This window comes from Falco rusticolus, chromosome 1 (assembly GCF_015220075.1).
Source record: "Falco rusticolus isolate bFalRus1 chromosome 1, bFalRus1.pri, whole genome shotgun sequence".
Taxonomy (NCBI): domain Eukaryota; kingdom Metazoa; phylum Chordata; class Aves; order Falconiformes; family Falconidae; genus Falco; species Falco rusticolus.
The window spans coordinates 59,593,628-59,616,265 of record NC_051187.1 but is presented as its reverse complement, the minus strand read 5'-3'; the positions used below and the strand labels follow the sequence as shown (position 1 = coordinate 59,616,265).

At 40.8% G+C, this 22,638-nt stretch overlaps 1 protein-coding gene across 1 annotated transcript in view; it reads right to left on the bottom strand.

Annotated features, from left to right (window-relative positions):
- Window positions 1-1,648: 1,648 nt before the first annotated feature.
- The window catches only part of EGF (epidermal growth factor), a 60,826-nt gene continuing 39,836 nt past the window's right edge, over window positions 1,649-22,638 (bottom strand). Inside the window, exons 15-25 of the mRNA XM_037381133.1 lie at window positions 22,297-22,464; window positions 21,359-21,508; window positions 20,762-20,911; window positions 20,008-20,124; window positions 18,867-18,992; window positions 16,449-16,568; window positions 13,925-14,075; window positions 11,138-11,302; window positions 7,530-7,629; window positions 4,062-4,164; window positions 1,649-1,983 (exon numbers count right to left, since the gene is read on the bottom strand). Of these exons, the coding sequence (XP_037237030.1) occupies window positions 1,760-1,983; window positions 4,062-4,164; window positions 7,530-7,629; window positions 11,138-11,302; window positions 13,925-14,075; window positions 16,449-16,568; window positions 18,867-18,992; window positions 20,008-20,124; window positions 20,762-20,911; window positions 21,359-21,508; window positions 22,297-22,464 (1,574 nt within the window). The 3' untranslated portion in view covers window positions 1,649-1,759. The remainder of the gene's footprint in view (window positions 1,984-4,061; window positions 4,165-7,529; window positions 7,630-11,137; window positions 11,303-13,924; window positions 14,076-16,448; window positions 16,569-18,866; window positions 18,993-20,007; window positions 20,125-20,761; window positions 20,912-21,358; window positions 21,509-22,296; window positions 22,465-22,638) is intronic.

Genomic DNA, 22,638 nt, shown 5'->3' with positions numbered 1-22,638 from the left:
TCACACAAGAGAATGTGTCTTCATTGCTACTAGTTTTAACTAATCTCTGGAAATGCCCATTGTACAAGTTTATTCTCAATTCAGAACTGATGTGATTAGAAAACAGACTCCACAATTCAAAACTACCAGCAAAAATCACTTTAGAAGATAAACAAATGAGTGACAACTCTCTACACAACAAAGCATTACAATTTTTGTAATTCAGACATCTTGGGCTCAATGTTCTTACTGTTTACATCAACATAAATCAGAACTGACTCCAAAAAGTTACTCAAGTGTGTAATTGTTTTGGAAAAGGGGTAAGAGCCTTTCAATACTCTTTTCCCATCATTGGCCTACAGAGCCTGTAAGCAAATTGCAACATCCTATAACTTACTAAAAACCAAAAAGCAGGATGGTAAACAAACAACTTTTGCCACTATAATCCAGCTAATGAATTACAAGGATCACTAGTGGTGGACACTGTAGTGATATTTAAAGAAGGTGCCTGACAGTTACAGTAGCAGGCTTCAATGACACAGGACTGAGAGATCCCCTGCAAGGAAAAATTATTACTAATGTAGCTGATTTCCAGATACCTTCTGGAAGTTGTGAAAATGACCTTAGGAAGTCAAGACCACTGGTGAGAATCACTTGATATGATAAACAAGTAAGCTACCATGCTGTATATACCAGAGATAAATAAGTGAGTTAGTTCTTAGTAAATAACTGGAAGGGAACTGTAGCTGTTAGAAAGCCAGACGTGAGGAAAACCGGTGTTGTTTTCCAATTGTTCCCATGGATTTTATCAAGCAGCACAAATCAGTTATGTGGAAGTCAGTCAAAACTGAGGAGTTTTTTTGTTTCATTGTCCCACTCCTCTGTTCTTTTGGAGCAGCAACTGGCTGGACTTCTTTTCCCACATTAAGTTCTATATAACGTATAACAAACCAGGGTTTGCTGCCAGACACACTTGTGTGGGGCAAGGACAGCTCCAGCACATGCTTCCCCACAGGACTGAAAGCAGACTCAGCCCCACTACCTCAGTCCAGAAACAATTCTGTAATGCTCTGAAGGACCAGCGTAGACTGGAAAATTTAATGGAAGCATCACCTTTCCTCTCAAATGTTACTCTCACTTCATAGATGTGACCATTATTAATGCCATATGCTCACAAACAACCCTCCAGTCCACCAAACCTGAGAAATGCAAGAGCTCATTCAGTGCTTACTGACAGAAGCAGATACAAGAATAATTCTAGTGGAGTCTAAGAAGTTACACTGGCCTGACAGGAGTGCCAGGGAGAGGCTTGAAATGTCCATGAAAATATTTTAATAAAAAGATTAATTTTTAACTAACTTTCCTGCATCATCTTCCATTCCAGTTTCTCTGAAGTTGTCCTTGTGGAGCATTTTCCAGGCAGTTCCTAGACTCGGTGTATGTGTAAAGACCACTAGCAACAAACTCCATTAGAAAATAACTCTCTCTGACAAGTCACCCACTCGTCTGTTTTCCCCTCGGTGTCCTTTTAGCAGGCAATTAATGAAGTTAGCAGCAGTGACCCTTAAAGTGATACTTATAGAGTACTAATAGATTGCTCACAGTAATTCCTCCAAGCAGAGGTGACAGAGAAGGACTTCTCTGTTCTGTTTTGATTTGTGGGGGGGGGTTTCTAAAGAAGATTTTAATGGAAAAATGAGGGTTGCTTCAGTGTTTCATGAGTTCCCATTCTCTACTGACTTCCTCCTTCCTCCTTTTCCCACTCAAACCCAGGCTGCTTCTAGTCTGGCTGCATCAGCAGGCTGGCTGGGGCAAGCTCGCAGGGCTCCCTTTCCAGCAGGGGCTTGGGGCAGATGCTCCAGGGAGCCTGGGGAGGGCCCTTCGCTGCTCCCATGGGCTGATGCGATTTCTCACCAACAGGAACCTGTTGTTGACAGCCTTGTTCTTTCTCCTCTTCTGCCAAAGTCTCTGCTGCTTTGTCGTATGTTATAGGCTGTTCTTCCACTGGAGAAAACAGATATGTATTACTGATAGCCATTTGAGAAGCTTCACAGCAACTAAGCTGAATGAAAGCTAATGACAGCTATAGGAGAGCACAGAATCGAGTTTGGAAGATTACAAAAACAGTTCCCGTCAAAAGAACTAGAGAAGCAGGCAAAGTCAAGAACTTCCTTTAGATTTTAAGTAATTACTTGTCCTAGAAAAATTTAATGGTTTTCTGTTTTAATACATATGAACAAGAAAAAGCATGCCCGTGACAGGAAGACTGGGCAAAATTAAAGGCCTGGCAAAATTAAAGCCTCTGCTCCACAGTAAAAAGATCTTAGAATTATTCACTGGCATGGTACAAGATTATTTACCAATCTTGTCTAAAATGGTTGAACTACTTTTGCTAAGATTTTAAACTACAAAAACCCCAGACACCTGTCATGGGAAACTTCTGTTCCAATAGCTACATCTGTTAAAACTATAAATGAAAACAGAGCCTCCTAATGGGAAACATCAGGCTTCCTTTGCTGGACAATACAGTTGTACACATGCTCACAAAATTAGTCCAACCAAGTAAATGTGAGGCATATTTTCTACTGATGAATAAAGTGACTTCCCAACATGCATCTAAGGAAAGGATGGGCAATTTTGAAAATCTTGCAAGATGCCTGCCCATTCAAGTATCCTCAAATTATTTCTCTTTGCATATTTCTAAATGACTGATGCAAACTGGGTCCTCTAGTAACTTCTGTAGTTAGGAGCTATATATGATAAATAAGACAAATGGTTAAGGATACCAGTCTTTCTCCATCAGTTCTCACTGTCTGAGCAATTAGGAGGTTCAGTTGCCATCTATAAGGCAGCATTTCTTCAAACTTGGAGGGGTCCAGCTGGTAACCTGGGGGCCATGGAAGCCTGTTGTGTGCTTCTGTGCTGCCTGCTGCCCTTGCACCAGGAATGAGAAGCACATCTCCTTCACTCATCTCACCTTTGTTTAAGCACCAAACATGCCCCAAGCAGTCATACACCTTGTTTAACACAAAAAGCAGAACTGCAGTTGCTGCCACAAGGCAAAAGTTTTCTGGGTGCAGCGGGTTGACCTTGGCTGGATGCTAGATGCCCACCAAGCCGCTATAACACTCCTCTCTTCAGCAAAATGGCAGTGCAGGATGGGGTGGGGACCAAGATGGAAAAAAAAACCACTTGTGGGTCAAGATAAAGGCAGTTTAATGACACAATAGCAAAAGCCGCCCATGTGGAAGCAAAGGAAAACAAAAGATGTTTTTCTCAACTTCCCATCAGCAGGCAATGTTCAGCCACTTCCCAGGAAGCAGGGCTTTGGTATGTGTAGCAGTTGCTCCAGAAGACAAGCACCATAAATAATAAATGCCCCCCCCCCTTCCTCTTCCTTTCCCTTAGCTTTTACATCTGAGCAGGCATCATACGGTATGGAATGTCCCTTTGGTCAGTTTGGGTCAGCTGTCCTGGCTGTGTCCCCTCCCAAGATCTTGCCCACCCCCACCCTACTGGAGAGGCGAGGGGCATGTTGGAGAGCCAGCCTTGATGCTGCAGCGCTGCTCAGCAGTGGCCAGAGCACTGGTGTGTTATCACCACATTTCCAGCTACCAACACCAGCACAGTGCTGGGAGGGCTGCTGTGGGGCTCAGCCGGGCCCAATACACTGGGAAGACCTGGCCTCCTTACACCATTTCAGTAATCCTGCCTGAATGGATGAGGACTGTTAAAGTGTATCGTTCCATGGATATACATTCCCCATCAGTATGATGGGCATAACTTCATTTGCTATGAAACAAACCTGTGAAGTTCTACGTAAATGCAATATTATTACTATCACAAGAAGCATCTGGCTTCTGAGTGTAAAAGCACCGTTGTAGTGCAATTTCTTATGAACAATCTGCAAAGCGAAGGACTGAACCGTCTCTTCACAGCAATACAAGCATGGCTTCTGTTGTGCACAGCAGCTTTAAACAGGCCAGAAATACAATTTTGATTTCCCTGTCTCCTTTATCAGCCACTGCTCCTGCTGGTACCATGGTGAGGAGAGATCTAATAAGGAAGGAAATCCTACTCACCGTATTCTGAAGGACAGGCAGGATGAGGATCTGCTGTCTCACACTCAATTAGATCAACCACTTTAGTCTCCAGAGAACTGTTACACTCCTTAACAACCACAAACTGCAAATACATACAATATGCACAAAACATACAGAGCCCAAATTAATATAAAAATGAACTGATTTTCTGAAACCCAAGAGGCAAACTAGAAAGGCCGCAGTCCAACCACAGCAGGGGGGAAAAGGTCATCCTGGCTTCTGGGATGACCCTTCCCCTGCAGGTAATTAAACATTTGAGCTGATGACAGCCCCACCTTTCTTTGAAAAGTGTGCAGTCCCAGTCTAGTAAAAAACTGCCCGTTCTCCTGCCTTGCAGATCAGCCCTTTCCAGATGCAAGAACAAAAGTTCATGAAAATCAACCCCCTCCATAATAATGAGGGCCACTTTTAAAATGTTGAAAAGACCCACAAACAGACAGCAGGAAACCCTATCAGACACAGGGAAGGAAGCAAGCCTCCATTTTCTGGCTCTTAGCACCACTCAAGGGGTGCAGTTCCATGATGACAGTGGAAGTGACACCTTGGAAGCAGAAGATGGGACCCTCTGGGGGAACGTGCTGAAGAGACCAGGGGACAAAAGAAAAACCAGGGGTATATGAAACAGTGTTGAAATGGTGCAGAGGGAAATTCAGTCAAGGGGCGAATGTTTAAAGAGTAGAGACAGGGAAGAAAGGAAGAAGTCTGTAAATAAGATATTCCAACAGAAGGCCTGACAGATTCATTGGTCCAGGTGGATAATTGGTGGATTTATGTGGATAGATCACAGATGTAGCAGGTGTAACTATTTAGGCATCAGTTAATTTACATAAAATCTGCAGACTTACAGCTGCTAACCCACATGTGACAGACCCCCCAGGAGGAGATTCAGCTACACACAGTTCTGCAAAATATCTTTGCCTGCACAAAGCAGAACGCTTGCTGGATGAAAAGTCTCAGAACAGCATCAAAATCCAGGCATGTGCAGAAGTTTACCAAGGCTTACATATCCCTAGAACAAATCTAGCCTGGCTTATAGACCTCTTAATAAGAATGTGAAAAAATACCCAGGCATGTCCTCAGCTAAACATAGCCTCACCTGGTAGAACAGAAGGGAAAATGAATGACATTTGGACAATTTATAGATACACTTGCAGTATCATGATATCTAGCATTGATACATGTGATAGCATAAAAACTAATTGTCTTCTACATTACCTAGGTTGGCAAGAAAAGGAAAGTCTTTGCACTCCCTCTTCCCAGCCTTATAAATAAGCAGTAGCACTGCGGGCTACAAAAGGTGTGAGTTTCATGAGCTCTTTACATTTAATGCATACACATCATCCAGTCTCCATACAAAGTCCTTCATTAGTATTATTAATATTGTGTAATCAGTGGCCCCCAAAAACCTATGTCAGTATCTTAAGAGTTGAGGAGCTATAGAGCTTTCTGTCTCCATTGTAGTATAGTCTCTTTTTTTACATAAAGCTCCTCAATGACCCACTTTAAGTGAACAGTAGAGATGGACATCTTCCTCCTGCTTTTTGGCAATTCTACACCTGAATGCAGGCATGCATGAAGCCCCACTGAATTTAACCTTCAATGGCTACATCAGCACAGAGATTATCACATGCATGAAACCACAGGAATCCATTAACAGTAATTATGTGTGTATGCTGTGTAAGCAGCCATAATTAGCAAAGGGTCAGTGACTTCCTCTTCCAGCATGCAACAAGCCATTTGCAATAAATTACTTCAACTTTTTTGATGTCTCCCAGTGCAAGAATGCACGGCGAAATTTAACATGAATGTGTAATAGATGAGTAGGTTGGATTTATTTTTGTTGATTCAGTCCATTGCTTAGCTGCCTAATTACTCCTATATTCAGCAAAAATGTCATTGACCACTAGCATTAACTGTGGGGACAACAGCAGGTGGGGACAGAGCCGATGAGCTGCAGGCCTGCTAGAGCACTGCTCCCAGGCAACGAGCTGTTCTCAGTCTCAACAAATGTTTCTGATTTTCCCAGCCTCAGATATTTTGCAAGCTGTGGGTTTTGTGTCTGCTGTGAACAAATGATGGCATTGCCGTGATTCAGCACATTTGCTGTCCAGTAGCTGGAGGAACAAAGTGCTGGTAATAAAAGGTCCACAAGAGTATGCAGTTGACCAGCTAAGGAACAGTATGTCGTAACCAGGGTTAAGCGAATTCGGTACTCCCAACATATGTTTGATAGCACATTTCAGTGGCTACCCACTCACAAATCCTGCCAGATACTCAATCTAAACCATTTGTGAGGCCTTCTTCAGGCTGATTAAAAATCCTTGGATTTGCACTATAAATATTCCATGATATTCGATCCCTCAAAGAGATTCTCAAGTAGAACAAACTCATCTCTTTCTGGACTCAAAGATCTGGAGCAAAGTCAAACTTCAGGCCACTTAAAGTCAAATGCTGTTGTGACCCTGAATACTATGCAGACAGTTCTTGCACCTTTCCAGCTACAGTTGGGTGCAAAAGGCTTGAAAATTTTGCAGTAATACCTGCACCAGAGAAGTACATGTGTAGTTACATGTGTAGTATAAAGGTAGGTGCTTTGCTAGAGTTTATCACCAATGCCATACAAGTACAAACTCTTCCAGTAGTCTTTTCCACTGGCATAACTGTGCTTGTTTTGAAGCGTGTGCTGCTTAGCTCTCAGGCTTAGTCATGCCATTCTGAGAAAGGAGTCTCGGACTGTGCACAAAAGTATCCACAGATGCCATTTATGTCACTTTTGCTAACTTCAAGTTTCAATTGCAATCACCCAACAGTGTAATGTCATTTTAATGCCAGTGAGAATCAGGTCTTTAGATCAGATCCTATGGAGTCCAATTCTCTGATACAAGTCTAAAAATGACAACAGAAACAGGCTAGTACAACCAGATCATGATGGCATTTCTACCTACACCAGTGTAGAACTGGTATTACATATTCCCTCCCAAATTCTCGATAACATCCTTGTTTTTCTTTACAGGGCAGCAGCCTCTAATACAAAGACATTTAATTTCATCAAACCCCAAAATAAAGTTCAACATCTCATGTAGCACACAGAATACTTGGCTTCCAAGAAGCCTTTCTTATGGAGGGCATACTTTCCTGTGAAAATAACTCTGTGATATGCCATGTCATCACATTGCCATTTCCTTAATTTAGAACACAGTTCCCCAACTGTTGTGTTCAAAGCTAACAATAACACAGGCTAATGGTTGCAATACAGCCCGGCAGCTGTGAACTTTGAGGGATAACAATGAGGTAAGATGAACTAGGGTTCACAGCAAAGCACTTGATGACTCTAGCAGTTATTTAATATGTTTAAGATGTGAATTATTTGATGGATAATCTCAAGTGGATCCCTAACACACTTTGATCCTTCCTGTTTCTCTCCCCACTCCACGTCAATATAGTTACCTGAGATTTGTTGCTAGTAGGTGTCACGTTCTCGTCAGTGTGGCTGCTGTCATCCCTTATCGCTTCTGCATAGAGATTCTTCTTATACAAGTTCTGACTTCTGCAACAGAACAAAAGATTAAACAAATTAGTTTTCTTTGGGAGGAACAGATGCTACTTCCTTTCACACATTATTCTATAGGCATTTAGATAAGGGACGTATATTTTGTTTTCTTTCATTGGTTTGAAAGGGCGCATTGCTGTCAATTACTGCACTGTGGTTAAAACAGCTTGTCCGAAAAATTCAGTAAGGAGTGAACAAATGTTTGTTCTAATGTGTCATCTGTGAAGGGTAATTCATTAGAAAAAAACCAATAGGCCTCATAATTTTAACTACCCCCTTCCATTTCCTTATGTTATTCTATTTATAATACATTCATTCCTCTTACCAAGATTTAGGTTTCAGCCAACACTAGAAACAGTGTTTGTGGGTGAAGCTGAGAAATAAAAATCTGACCATATTTTCATACACCATTTATACTTAGAGTTATTAAAGTTGCTTCTGTATTCACCTGAATAATTCAGGAAAAACAACCGTTTCCAAAATTACTATGAAATAAACAGACTGAAAGCCTCAAAAAGCTTGGAACTAAGGTATTTCCAGGAAAAAGCATGACTAACAGAATTAGCTCAAGAGGACAAAAAAGCCAAGAGTACAACCTGGAGTTGGAAAAGAATACAAATAAATCAGCTCTAAGTGGCTAGTTCCAAAAATTCAAAATCTGTTATTTTTGCAGTTAAACAGCAACCACCAATGAGGCAGTATTAAAAGCCCATATAAGCCCCCACATAGAAAACACGGTCATAAGAAAAAGAGTTCATTGACACTGCTGGAGATACGAATTAGTACATCTTTACTGACTTTACATACATGTTTTTTCTCTTCCTAGACATCAGCTAATGAAATTAATATTACACTCTTCAAATTCTGGAATTCTCAAGTTGTAACATCCTTTTACTTGATCTATTTTAAAATGAAATTTAATAGACATGTGCCAAAGAAAACAGGAATTTTCCTTTTCTATTTACATTGCATTCATATACTAACTGGGAAAATACATCTACCATAATTATACATTGCTCCATTCATGAAAATTGGATATAAATAAAATTTGCTTTTTGCTAGAAACAAGACAGACCTGTCTCCACCATGGATTTTCTCCCCAGATTCTCTATAACATGTTCCTGTGTATTCAACCATTACAAAAATAAAAAATAATATATAAAAAAATTGTCTTCATTAGAGGATAAGACTAGGACTGCTAATACAAAATCAAATAGGTGTCAGATCTGAGGGTATATCCACAGAGCAGAATGCTGAGAAATAAGGTAAATTAGTCCATTTTGACTTTTCCTGACACTGTGGCAAGGCCGCTGTTCATGTTTTGTCACCTGGATGTGCCCATTCTGCACTGCAGCTCATAGCGCTGACAAAACTGAAGTTACTCAAAATTCAAGTTACAAACCCATTGCACAGACCCCACTCAGACGCAGGCATGGTCCTCAGCGGGACACCCTGCTCAAAAGGGTCACAAATTCTACATCTTACTTTACAGCATGCAGAGTAACAGATGCCGGATGGACTCGGTGGGCACAGGGGTCTTTGCGTGTGACTCCGCACAGGCAGACGAGGCAGTGAGACCTAGTTGACTGAGCATGGCCAAGAGGCCAAAAATTTCTCAATCCTAATCCCAGTCCTACTGCTGATTTTTGCATAGCCTTGGCCAATTGTGGTGGAGGGATTCGAGGTGTTAAAGCTGTGCTTTAGATTTTTTTGTAGGTGGGAAAGAGTTTTTTCTTTCCTCCCCAAGGAAGATAGGAAATTTGGCATACTATACAGTCGGACTACATAAACCTAACATTAATAACACAATGCTCTTCAGCAGACTACAGCCATTGAACAAACCAACACAATACTTTGGTATTCTTGGCCTACAGTTCACACATTTTTCAGATTGGCAGGTGTAGATCTCCATCTTAATTTGCTCTAATTAAAAGGATATAGGCATCTCCATTTTACAGAGAAAGGAACAGACTACTACAGACATAACTGGTACATTTCAAAATACAGCAGATTACATGAAAAAGCAGTATAGCAATTTCAACCCAAATACTGGTTTCCAAACTCCGGTTAAATAGGGATTTTAGGTCAGTGGTTTCATTTTGATCTAGTTATGCCAGTAATAGCTGTGGTACAAATTCAATCAAGCATGTAATTGAAAACTTGTTGTTGAGGTAAATAGTTCTATTGATCAAAAGCATTTGGCAAGAAAGGTAAATCAGGGAGAAATGACAGGAGAGAGAGGAAGGGAAGAGGTTGAATATCTTCACACCTTAAACCCAGCCGTATTCTGGCTATTTTTTCATGATAGCTTATGTGACATATATGGGAAATACAAGAATGTCACAATTTGTCTATTCTGTATGTATCATTCCACTGATTAGCTTCTGAATCCCAGGTCATGAGAACAAGTCAGGCTGTGCTTAGCTTTAATTCTGGACTTCTACCATTAGTTAATAGAAAATAAGAAATGTGGCTGCTTCACTACTTTTATGGACTAAATATGCTAGGAACCATTAAATAAGAATGAAAAATATTAGCTTCCATGGTTAACTTCTTCTGCAGCTTAACTTTTTATGCCTAGGAAAGTCTAATTTTAAAATTAACCTAAACCACAAACAAACCCTCTGCACACAGAGTACAGGTCAACATGCAGCAGGAGACTTTTGATTTGCTGCTGTCTGGCTTTTTGTTTGTTTGCTTTTAGATATAACTATGCATTTAGACAAGAGCCTGTGAGAACAGTTATCTGCCAAGGTCATGGCCAAAAGACTCTAACTTATTAAATGCTGAATACTTTCCAGTCCAAGAGACATCGATGACATTTAATTTCACATCAGACTGGGTTCTTAAATAGTGACTGTAGGCATTCTTTTTGCCATGAGAAGAATCCCAGACCTGCACAATCCATTACAGCCATGGAAAATGCCAGGCAGTATTTTTACAACAGATGTGCCTTAGGCTCCCATCCCTGATTTTACTCTTCCTACTGCCAGGAAAACTTCTTTCACATTCGTTGCTGGAGGTCACTGTGGAGGTTTGCTGTTGGAAGGTTAGTACGCTGCTTTTCTCTATGGTAAGGAAGCTTTCAGGTGCCATTCCACGCTGAAAGGGAAGCAAAAGCAAACTAATGGGATAGCTAGCAAAGAAGAGCCAAACCCTAACATGACAGTTTTAGACATCTAGAACTTTTAAGGAAAACCAAGGAAGAAGCAAATAGCATGCTCCTGAACTCTCTTGTCAATACAAATTATAGCTCTTCTTCAAACCTAAGAAGATCTATTCTTCCCCCCAACACATATCACTCATTAACACCGATGTGAGTACTGCCAGAACTTTCTGAATTGTTCGTAGATGCAATTACTGAAGAGCAAGAGTAGCAAGGATAATAAAGCAATTTCCACAAGGTGAGGAACAGCTCACATTCTTCGCTATAAGCCCTCTCTGAAAGTGAGCAACGCCTTGGTCCCTGTGCCATATGTTCACAGCACATGTTTGGAAGCACTACCTGTGGCAGTAGGCAGCTAGGAACCCCAGCAGAAGCAGGAGGACCAGCACTGCTACACACACGGCGATGGTGATATTCCGTATCTTCACCCGTTCGGCATGCTGCTGCTCCCACCACTCCAGATCGCTGAACTGGCACCGCTCCCCGACATATCCCGTCACACAGCTGCCAAAAGGAAGGGAGCACGCTTTGTAATTGGCGGCAGCGGAAAAAACCCAGATCATCATTTCAGCCGCCTTGCATACTGATTTACCACTGGCACCCACTACAGAAATATCTGGTTGAATTTAGATATGAAGACAAAATGACCTTAAAGGAATGGCTGTCAGAACCTGTAGAATTCAATACTAAAAGACTTTTTTTTACTGTAAAGCTACTGAGTCAGCTATAGAATTATACAGAGATGTTATAATTTCCAGCTTCCAGCAGGTAAAGAATAGAAAAAATAATTTTCTCTAAAATCCTGCTGTGTGATTAGTGTTTCCGTTAGATTTTCCATGTAACTGTTTCCAGCAGCAAGCTTTCCTTTCTTTGAAATATGCAATATAAGACTTACTTTTATTTTCAGAATGATTTGATTAAGGGAATCAAATTTTAATCTGAATCCTTAGTTTAATATAAAAGATGAATGAAAGTGTTTAAAAAAAATTGTGTGGATTAGAAAGATCTTCATAACTTAGTTTTAATACAAGCTTCTTCTGTACAGAGTTTTTGTTTATTTGTTCATTTTTACCACTGTAAAACCCAACGCAGAAATATCTTACCAGGGTATGAAACCCTCAAATCAAAATTCCTAGAAAGCAAGTAATACATCAAAGAATCTCAGCCTAGCTTTACTGTCCGAGGCAAGAGACATAAAAAAGGAAATAATAATAAATGTAAAAAATGAAAAGTCTACTCAGTTCAAAACAGTCTCTCAGCAATGTAGGCTCAAATCCTTCTCCCAATTCTTATTGGTCTAGTTTTCCTAAGTCAAAAGAAGGAGGATTTGACCTGAAGCAGCTTTTACCTAATGTCCTGAAAATGTTATATCAGCATTCACTATTAAGTCTGGCACTCTCATTCTGTCACAAATTAGAATGCATATATGTTGAAAGGCAGAAAAAGGCTAATTTTTCAGTGTAAGATCACAACAAATTCCAAACAAACTAAAAGATCTACTTCCTAGTGTAAAAGCTTTTATTAACTAAAATACAAATCACGTTTGTTAGGTGATTTTTGCTAGATAACATTTTTCCATTACTTCCTTTCGGTATTTAATATATTAGAGCCTACATGAATAAATGCTGCCATCTAGTGAGAGTTCATCAATGTGAGAAATTGGCACAAACAAACCCTGGCCCCCAAGAACATGGCTAAGCATGGTTGCTCCTTAATCTGTCAAATGGCTTCCACTTCCAGAACTGAAGAATACATACATTTGGATTCTTATTATGCACTAGCACCTAACAAATAAAAGAAAAAAAGATGCGATCCAATCTGAAAGTTCTGCAGTTGTAGGCTCTTCAGTTTCAATAGGAGAAACTCAATGAGGTGAAAAAAAAGATCGTTTTCAATGCCTCTAAAATTTACATTAAAAATTCATAACAAATACCAGAGATGACCATGAGTCCATCTCCTGTAATGGCTTTGCCCAAGGGTTTTGCTGAACTTAAGAAATCCATGGCACAGAGCATCCACTTCATTTCCATGTATGCACATAAGAGACATTCTTTTCATATTCCTGTAGGTACAGAGGTCTGTAGGCAGGGGAGAACACTCTATTTAATAATTAGAAAGCCTAGGATTTGACAGTGCTTGCAGGAATGGCCTGAATCTCGTACAGAGGTTCCTGCATGCAGTACAAGGATCTGGGGGAATGGTGGGTCAAAGGAATGCTTCAGCACAAAGCTTGCTCTCCTCACTCCAGGGTTGTACCAGGACCATCTGAGTTACTCAGACACAGAGGGAGATTTGCCCACTACAGAACAGCATCCATCCCCTGCACAGGTCCTCATGTACCAGGTGAGACCCGAGAGGAGAAGGCGGGCATTGGATTTGTCCCATGGTAAACACTTTCATGTTTGAATTTGAAGAAACATAGAACACAGATTCAAATATAAACAAGTTACACAAACTCCAGCACTGATGGTTTTGAAGAAATTATTACCCCATGGGACTAGGCTGTCACATAGACCAGGCCAAGGCTGACTTCTGGAGATATGAGATTCTGTTTGCTTTTATCGGTAACTGCATTTGGGGAATGAGGAATTAGGCTTCACAAAAATATCAACGGGAGGAAGGAGGTCTTGGTTTTGAGGTTTCATGTCTCCCTGTCTTTAGGAGGACCACAATGTTGGGACCAAGACTCTTCAAACTGTAAGGGAAGATGCTGACACCAGACTTCTACCTGGTCACCATAAGAGAAGACAAGACAGAGGTGTCCTCTTCCATCCCGGTGAGTGCTACACATGAACAGCAAGGCCAACAGGGAGGTACAAGTCAGCACGGTATGTACAGGAGAGACAGCAAGCACCTCTTTCATAAAGCCATTTAACAACTTATCTTACATTTCCAAAGCAAAGAACGTAGTGCTCAGGGAACAAACCCAATCCTATTATTATTTGCAGTTGGGGTGAATGGAGTGACCCCTTTCAGAAACATACAGAAAAGAGCTGAGTCTAATGATAATTGCGCTAACATGAGTGATGAACAGATAATGTGTGGACAAACACTTCACTGTCTGCACTCAGATGGGCCCTAAGGATACCGTTCACCAGCGCAGACAATGCAAATTTCTGCACTTACTTGCAGGCATAGTCTTGTAGATCAGAAACATAGTTGCACACTCCACCATGGAGGCAGTATGACTCATATGAAGGAGGGCACCCTACAAAACCACCTTGCACAGGGTGTGTAGAGTATTCATGGCTCACAACAGTAGAGGGGACAGTAGATTCTGAAACACAGGATTTCACAAGGACATCTTAAACTTTCGGATGCATTAGCAATGTGATCTTACAAAATACCAGAACTTCAAGACAGGAAAATAGGTTAAAATCTCTGATTTCAACCAATTACTTGTATTTTAACTATTTGCTTATGTTGCTTATCAAATTTAGGTACACAGAACTTCATATCAAAATACTAAATACACTTGATTCTAGATTTGCAATGAAAGACCCACAGAGGTAAGCTGCGTTCTATCTATTTAGATGAAAGAGTACATCGCCAAATAAAAACTGCACTGGTTGTTTAGTTACTTACATGTAAATGATTTTTGCAACTTATGCAGCTTTAGGGTATGGTAAATCTCTACCATGCATAATGTACAGGTGACGGGTAAGTGTATTTCGTGCCTTCGGATCTCAGACCGAGAAGTTTTCACATGCCACCTGTTGTTCTTACGCGGATTATTTTTACTTTTGCTGTCATCCACTTGATCGCATCTGCGTGTGACTGTTACTGTTTCAAGCTACCTCAGGTACAGATAACAGCATCACTGGGGAAGGAGGGAACTCTCTTGACCCAGTTCTTCAAAGGGTTCTGTAGTCTGCTCTGAATTGCACAGTCACCTACACAGATAGCCCAACTAGCTAGATTTAAAGGTAGCTTTAAAATCTCTGCACAGCATGACCTATAGTGCAGACATGCCCTTACAGAAAAGGGGTGCTTCCTTGCCTGCTTTGATGCTACAGCAAATGTATAGGTCAGAACCAAACATCTACATGGCAAAGAATTTCTAGCAGTATGGCTTAGCAGAAATGCACCTAATTGCTCTCACACATTTATGGAATCACTTTCATGACTCACACCAGTTTTATTGCAACATGACCTTCAATAACATTTGATTTTTAAAATTTCATTTGCAGGAGAACTGCCATGGTAAAGAGCCTGAATGGAAAGGGATGAGTGATTTTAGTGAACCCCAGGTGTGACTGCATTCTGCAAAGAAAATTTCAGCTTGCTGAAAGAGCTCGTTAGGCAAATAATTAGAACAGTGCTTTAACACCCATGAAGACATAGGATCAGACTTACAGCTAAGAGACCAGAAGGCATTACTTCCAAGTCATGCATCATTTAAAATCATCATTTCCCTGAGTGACACTTGAAACTACTGAAAGCTTAAGTAACTGAAAAGGGAGTGGGGATCCTAATAGGTGTTCTACTTAAAAAACCATCATTTCCTTCTGATTTTCTGCAGAAACAGATCTGTAACAATCACAGTGTCCCTCCATCATCGGACAGTCATTTCATCTGGAGTAAAATTCATTCTGATGAAGAGGGCTGACACAGAGTAAGATGATGAATGAAAGGTCTGGAGCACAAGTCTTATGAGGAGCAGCTGAGGGAACTGGTGTTGTTTAGTCTGGAGAGGAGACTCAAGGAGGACCTTATTGCTCCCTGCAACTCCGTGAAAGGAGGCTGTAGGCAGGTGGGAGTAGGTCTTCCTCTCCCAGATATCAAGCAACAGGACAAGAGGAAACAGCCTCAAGCTGTATCAGGGAAGGTTTAGACTGGATATTAGGAAAAAAAAAATTCACTGAAAGGGTGGTGAAGCATTGGAACAGGCTGCCCAGGGAGGTGGTGGAATCAATTCCTGGAGGTGTTTAAAAAATGTGTAGATGTGGTACTTAAAAGCATGGTTTAATGAAGGACTTGGCAGTCCTGGGTTAATGGTTAAACCTGATGATCTTAAAGGTCTTTTCCAGTCTAAATGATTATATGAGTCACCCAGTTCCACATTTTGAAAGAACACTGCTGTCTCATTGAGAAACTGAAATGAGGGTCAGATAGTCACTAGCGCTGAACCTTCAGCAGCTCCCTTCATTACATTGGTAACCAGATTTTCTAAAGAGTTGCAGAGCTCTTTTGAAAAATTAGCCACCGAATTTGAAAGACTAGCTTATTCTGAAGAATTAAATGGGAGTTAAATTATGTGCATTTCTTGTGCTAGCCTTCTGCAGAGAGAAAAAAGGCACAGGGAGTTTGCAAATTGACACAGGCTGAAACCACTTCCAAAAATGTTGCCTCCAAGGAGCATTTACTTCTGCTGCTGGTTGTAAAGGCCATTAGATAGAAGTGTCATTGCATTTAGACAGTAAAAATTAGCATTGAACTGTAACGTAGATATTCCCAAACTAAACTCGGATCTGGTCTCCTTAGCTCACCTCAAAACAGCCTTCTAAAGCAATACTGCTAAATGGATCCACAAGCTGCCTAGTATGTCACTATACAGAGTTTCCTTAATTCCCAGGTATAACAGTTTATACAAGAGCACAGTTTTTCATTAAGGGCCACTTCATTTTAATTGCTCGCTCCATTTACTCACTGCAACCGATGCCAGTTCCAGAAGCATCATCAGCACATGAGCAAGTGAAGTTTCCTTCTGTATTTGTGCAGGTTACGTTCTCTCCACAGGTGTGGGACCCCGTCTTGCACTCATCAATATCTGTCACCCAAACAGTCTGCAGTTAGAAGAACGAAATGCCTCAGAGCATCAGTTAAAAGGGCAGCAGTTGCAGCATTGCAGTCTCCTCACAATGAGGAAAAACACCAAAGAGCTTCCCTGTGCAAATATGCCTTTGTGGAAAACGTAACGGAAGAGCAACCAGCATATTTCTATGCCAAGTAATCAGAGCCTCCCCAGCCTCTCAGAGCATGCTACGCTGCTGCAGAAGACCTCCACAGGAAGAAGGAAAGAAAGGCTTCCCCAAGAAATGTAATGAGTACAGTAGAGTTGAAGAGAAGACTTATTTGTACTAGATACCTTGGCAATGCCAGTTGCACCCTGGATGAGTACTGGAGTGCTGTTAGTTGCCCTTTCTGCACTAAGACAGCAGGAGGGTTTGGGAGCAGGGAGTTGCCCACCCCCTGCACCACCCATCTGGTCCCAGAAAGAAAGGGTCTAGAAACCTACAGGTTTATCCAGTTTGTGTAAACGCTTCAGTGAAGCGAACCTCTGAATTATTACAAAGAGCCTCCCTGATGACAAGAGTCTCCAGGCTCAGAGCCGGTGTTAGGCTGGTATCTGCCTCTCGCCCCCACCCCGCTGCACACCCCCACCCTGCCTCCACACCTTCTCCCACACAGCCCACGGCAGCAGCTACTGCCGGGCTGGCATTCACCCCAGGACTGATACCCACATGGTGCTGAGTGCCTGAGCACCCCACCTCAAGGGTGGGACCTCTGAAAGAGTTCACACACCAGGGTTTGGGAGCCTCCTATTCATTTTATGAACTGTCAGCAGAATACATGTGCCAGATCTACTCAGGGGAAACAAAATCACAGATGTGCTATCCCATTTTGTGTGAAATTACTGCTTAAACCACTGGAACTTTTTCTACAGTAAAATTAGCAGGATCTGGCCTAAAAGAGTACAGAAAATTCAGAGCACTTTTAAAAGTAAAAATACAGGAACAAAACTGTTGCAACATATTCCATGAAATGTGATTTCAACAACACAACATGAACTCATCTTGTACCATCTCTGGATGTACTGACACATTTCTGGACACTGTGCATGCACGCACACATCTAAAACCGAAGTACAGAATCACTTACCAGTTTCTGGTTCTTACAGTACATTGTAAGTTATCAAACCCGAAAGAAGTTTCAATTCCATTTACATTATTACAACATTGCATCATTTATAAAATGCTGTGAACACATATCTTACCATACTCTGGACTTAAAGACTTCAGGAAGATAATGGATTGTTTTTCAGTCATAGTGATAGGTACCACAATCATTCTAGCTGAGCGACTGTACCATGGAGAGCGAGAGCCCAGGGCTGCCAGGGGCCATGCCTTGTAGGTGATACTGGGGTAGCAAGAGGAACTTGTCACTTCTGCCTGCACTTCCAAACATCCTCAAAGACGTGAGTTCTGGATCTCTGAACAATGTAGGCAGAAGGCCTTCTCGAACCTCCTGCCTCTGATACTTTCCATGCCCTACCCATAATAATGATACTGTTCTTAATTTTTCAGTCCTCCTTATCTGTGTCAAAGAATCAAATTCCAGTAAAGGCTATGTAAGATTTGAAACAAATTTAATGGGCTTTGAATTAGGCTATAAAGGAAAAAGAAAAGGACGAAGGAGAAGCCAAGCCTCTCATAAAGCTCTGAACAAACTGTGTGCTAGTCAAATACTGGGGGGGGGAAAGCTTCCTGTTCTTTCATTTTTACTGCTAAAATGGATTAAAAAATTAAAAAATGTAGGGAATGAACTAAACACTGGCATTAGAGCTGGATGGGAAAATCAGTGGGTCTGATTATTAACAAGACTCTAAATGTACTCAAGTTGTCAGTGTCAACACCTTGAACCTCATGACTATTAAACAGACCTGGAATTATTTGATGAGTATTATGACACACTCAATACCTGCTTTCGTTTATATTCATGGCAACGATTTCCAATAAAGCTCTATTGCTTCACCTCCGCTTCCCTCCTCCCCCCTTCACTCTTCCTCTGTCTCCTGCTGTAGCTACTAAAAAGAGTGCAAACATTGAGAGGAGGCATCCACTGACAGCTACAGGCTTTGCATATTGATCGCTTTCTGAGCTTGCCACACTTCAAACAGGAAGGAAAGAATCAAAAAGGAAGAAATTATAAATGTCACCAGATTTTTCAAAAAGGAGCAGAACAGCTCATCTGACAGATTCACAGCTTGATGGAAGCCTAGCCCGAATCATAAGACATGTCTCTGTTCATTCATCCTCCAGACACAGCACAGCCCTCACACACGCACCGTAGCAATGGACTCCATCTCCGGTGTAGCCCTCCAGGCACTTACAGACGTAGCCCCCTTCCGTATTGATACACCCTGACACATTTCGATTACAGCGGTCCATATTTACAGCACACTCGTCAACATCTGTGAGGCAAAACAAGGAGATGGGACACGCGGGTCATGAAAACATCAAGTAAATCAATAAAAAGAAATGTCTACATCATGAATCTCCCTCAGACTATGCTGTCACTTGTCATTTGTGCATCTGAAGCAAATGAGAAGGGCTTTGTGGTCTTTTCTTGGTATGAAATTTGATGAGGATGTTCTAAAAAGCCTAAGATAGTCAACCAGTTACTTTCAACTGGAGGTCTAGAGGTATTAAAAAAACCCTGTTTGGAGGGAATGATCCTCTTCAAAACTAGCCTTAGCTCTTAAACCCTGCCCAAAAATAAACTTTGTTTTAAGAAAAAAAACCACATAAGCTTAAAAAAAAAAAAGAAATACCACAATAAAAAGAAAAATTTACACCCATTTAATCTTCCACTTTTTTTCTTCCTTTCCATAGCATCTTAGACTTCTGTGAGTCTTCATGCTTAGCCATCAAATGGTAAATTGTTCTGTTTCTAATGCCTTCTTGTCTTGGCTTTTATGAGAGAAGAAAGTGATTCCATTTATGTTGTATGCAAGTCCAAAAACTTAAAGACCACTCTGAGTAATGTATTGTTTGAACGTTAGTGCCTCTTTCTAGTGCTAGAAAGAAACTAGAGCAGCAATTTTATATGAACATTACATCAGGAATACTAATTTTTAAGAGATTCCGTAATAAATACTTCTAAATTATACATCAACTGTCATGTATACGAACCGAGCTTTTATAATGAGACAGTTTTTACAAATAAATACATTATGCTTTTATTCCTATTATCCCTTTGATTGCTTGTTAATATTAATAGAATTAACACTCATGACTCAAGGGAAAATAAGGCATGTGTTAATTAGTCATTTCATCTCACATGTTCTCTGCTCATCATCCTTTTTGAAACAAGCACCTTTCTGTGATGGCTCATGGAGCAGAGCTGCCAATGTGAGAAAAGATAGATTTTCTTCCTTTCCCCCAATCTACAGTTTTCCAGAAGGTCGCACTAATGTCTTTTATTACCATAACACGATTTCCCCTTCCTGGTAAATCCTTTCAAACACTGGCATATAGCACCATCTTCCAGCATAACACACTCTGCATTGACATAACATTCTAGTGCAGTGCAGTCATCTTGATCTATAGCATAAACAAAAACCAAATAAAATACTAGATGCAGTTGGACAGATCAAAGGAGATACTGTATATTAAAAAAACCCACAAACCAGCCAAAAAAATAACAAGAAAATCAGAACATACAGTCAAAGTTTGAAACATAGCTCTCCAGGGTTAATGATGACAAGCCAGTACAATCATTAGGGCTATTGCCTTTGTCTAGATGGAGTTGAAGTGTCATTTAGTATCAGGATTTCTGAACATGGTATGCAAAACCTATTGTAAAATTTAATGAACTGCTGTCATCGAACATAAATATAATGCGATGGTTTTACCGCAATTTCATTCAGAGAAACTTAATATACTTATAAAATCTAAGGGAGAGACTTTCACAGGTGTTCCAAATTAGAAATGTTTAGACCTGAATAACGTTATCAAGTTTTGTTGACATAGCAAAAGAACATGGAGACAAACAAACAAAAAAGCAGTCCCACCTGGCATAATAGCATAGACCCAACTTCATGTAGGAGGGTTAAGAGCACGGATGCCACCAGTGTTGACATTGAGCGTTTCTTCCTTTAAGGCCTATGATTTCTTTCCGTTCTATAAACCTGTTCAAAGCCTCACATTAAATACAAGGAAGACAATCATCGGACTCTACCTGATACCATGATTTCAGCCATCAACAAAATGCTGCTTTTCTGCTTTTCCCCACTGTGTGTATCCTTCAACATCCCACTGCTTTGTGTGCTCTGGAGCAAGGTCTCTGGCACTGGCATCGGCACTACCTCCTCGTGCACAGAGACGCTTTCTGGAAAAGACAGGAAAAAAGTGACACAGACTATTTAGATCTACTGAACTAACTTTCTGATCTTCTATCACTTGTCTACATTCCAATAATCCTGATGGTTTCCTTTTAAAATAAACATCAGTGTCCTCCCAGATTAGCCTGTTCCCGACCTCAAATTATTCCTAAATCCACTCACTAGTAGGTTTTCTCAAAGGCAAAAGACAAGGAATGCAAGTCATTGCTCACAATATTTGCCAGCACTGCACACATCATACGCACGGCTAATACATCAAGGGGAAAATTAGAATGGTCAGACAACATGTTATTGTCCCAGGACACCACCAGTGTTTTCATTCTTCAGAGAAACCATCATTCATTACGTAAAGCAAGGTGAATATTTTCCATTGCTATCTGTCAGGATCCTCAAGGGGTTTGGGGAGGCTCTTTTTTGGAAATGAAGGACTGTACCTGCTGTTGTGTTGGAAGCATCCAGACCATGACAGGTTTTTCCATCTTGGTTTTTCCAAAATCCTGGATGACACATGCAATGGGCAACTCCAAAATTGTTTTCACAGATCTGATCACAGCCTCCATTCTCATAAAGGCAAGGATTTGCCCCTAATGCAGAAAAACAGGCAACTTAACAAGCTGCTTCTTCAGTCAACATCTCCCTTTAGCTGTGCAGAGCTGAAGCAGTTGGGAAAAGAGTAAGGACTGAAAAAAATTAGAACATCCCCCCCCCCCCCCCTTTATTTTTTAATTAAAAACAGATGCATATAGTAAAGTGTATATATTATCACCTAGCCTCTGGCGGGAAAGCAGATTCACATACTAAAAGTATGTGAATACTTTTTAGTACTTCACTACTAAAAGTATCACTTTTTTTTAAATTTCCTTTATTATTTCTTCTTTAATATTTACAGTCCTAACATTCCCTAAAAGAACATTACAAGGGCATTGGAAACCTGTGATTACCTTCTCTCAGTCCTGGTCTATTGAATTACTTTTTTCTGCTTACAAGGAGATTGTTCCCAAGAGAAAATCAAATTATTTGATCCAAAACGAATAAATCTTACAAAATCTTTCTCCATGTAATTTGTTATCATTTGTGTGTGTGTGAGGGGTGCTAATAAACTAGGATAAATAGGAATTAAGAAACTATGATAGCCTTGTGGCAATTGATCGGCATCTATTCTTGGGCACAATCATAAATATACAAAACCTGTTAGCATTCCTGGGACACGTGCCCAGATGATGCTTTCAATAAATGCCAGCCTGACTATGCAAGGCCTTTTAAAGAGCCTGTTTCCGAGAAGATAATCTGCTCCCCAAGGACATCTATTCTACCGACGTCAGTGAACAAGAGGAGGCTGGAAGGGAATAACTGCTTAATTTTTGCAGTATACCTGGTTTCGCCAAAGGATGAACTACAACCATTGATGAGGGTCTCAGCATGCTGCCTCGAAGACGTACCCTGTTTTGGCCGGTCTTCTTGTCCACCCTCATTACTGACGGCCTAGCCCAATCAGAAAACCAAAGATGATCCTCAAACACTGCTACATCGAAAGGGTGGCCTACAAAGAAATTAGATTTCTCATTTCCACTTCTGTAGAACATAGACAAGAAGCCATGTAGACAAAAGCAGTATCTGCATACAGGTCTATTCCTAACACAGGGGCATAGCTGTAGCCACTTCTTCACTTTGTTGTCTCATGGGGAGGGATAACTGTCCATGAGTGATGGACCAT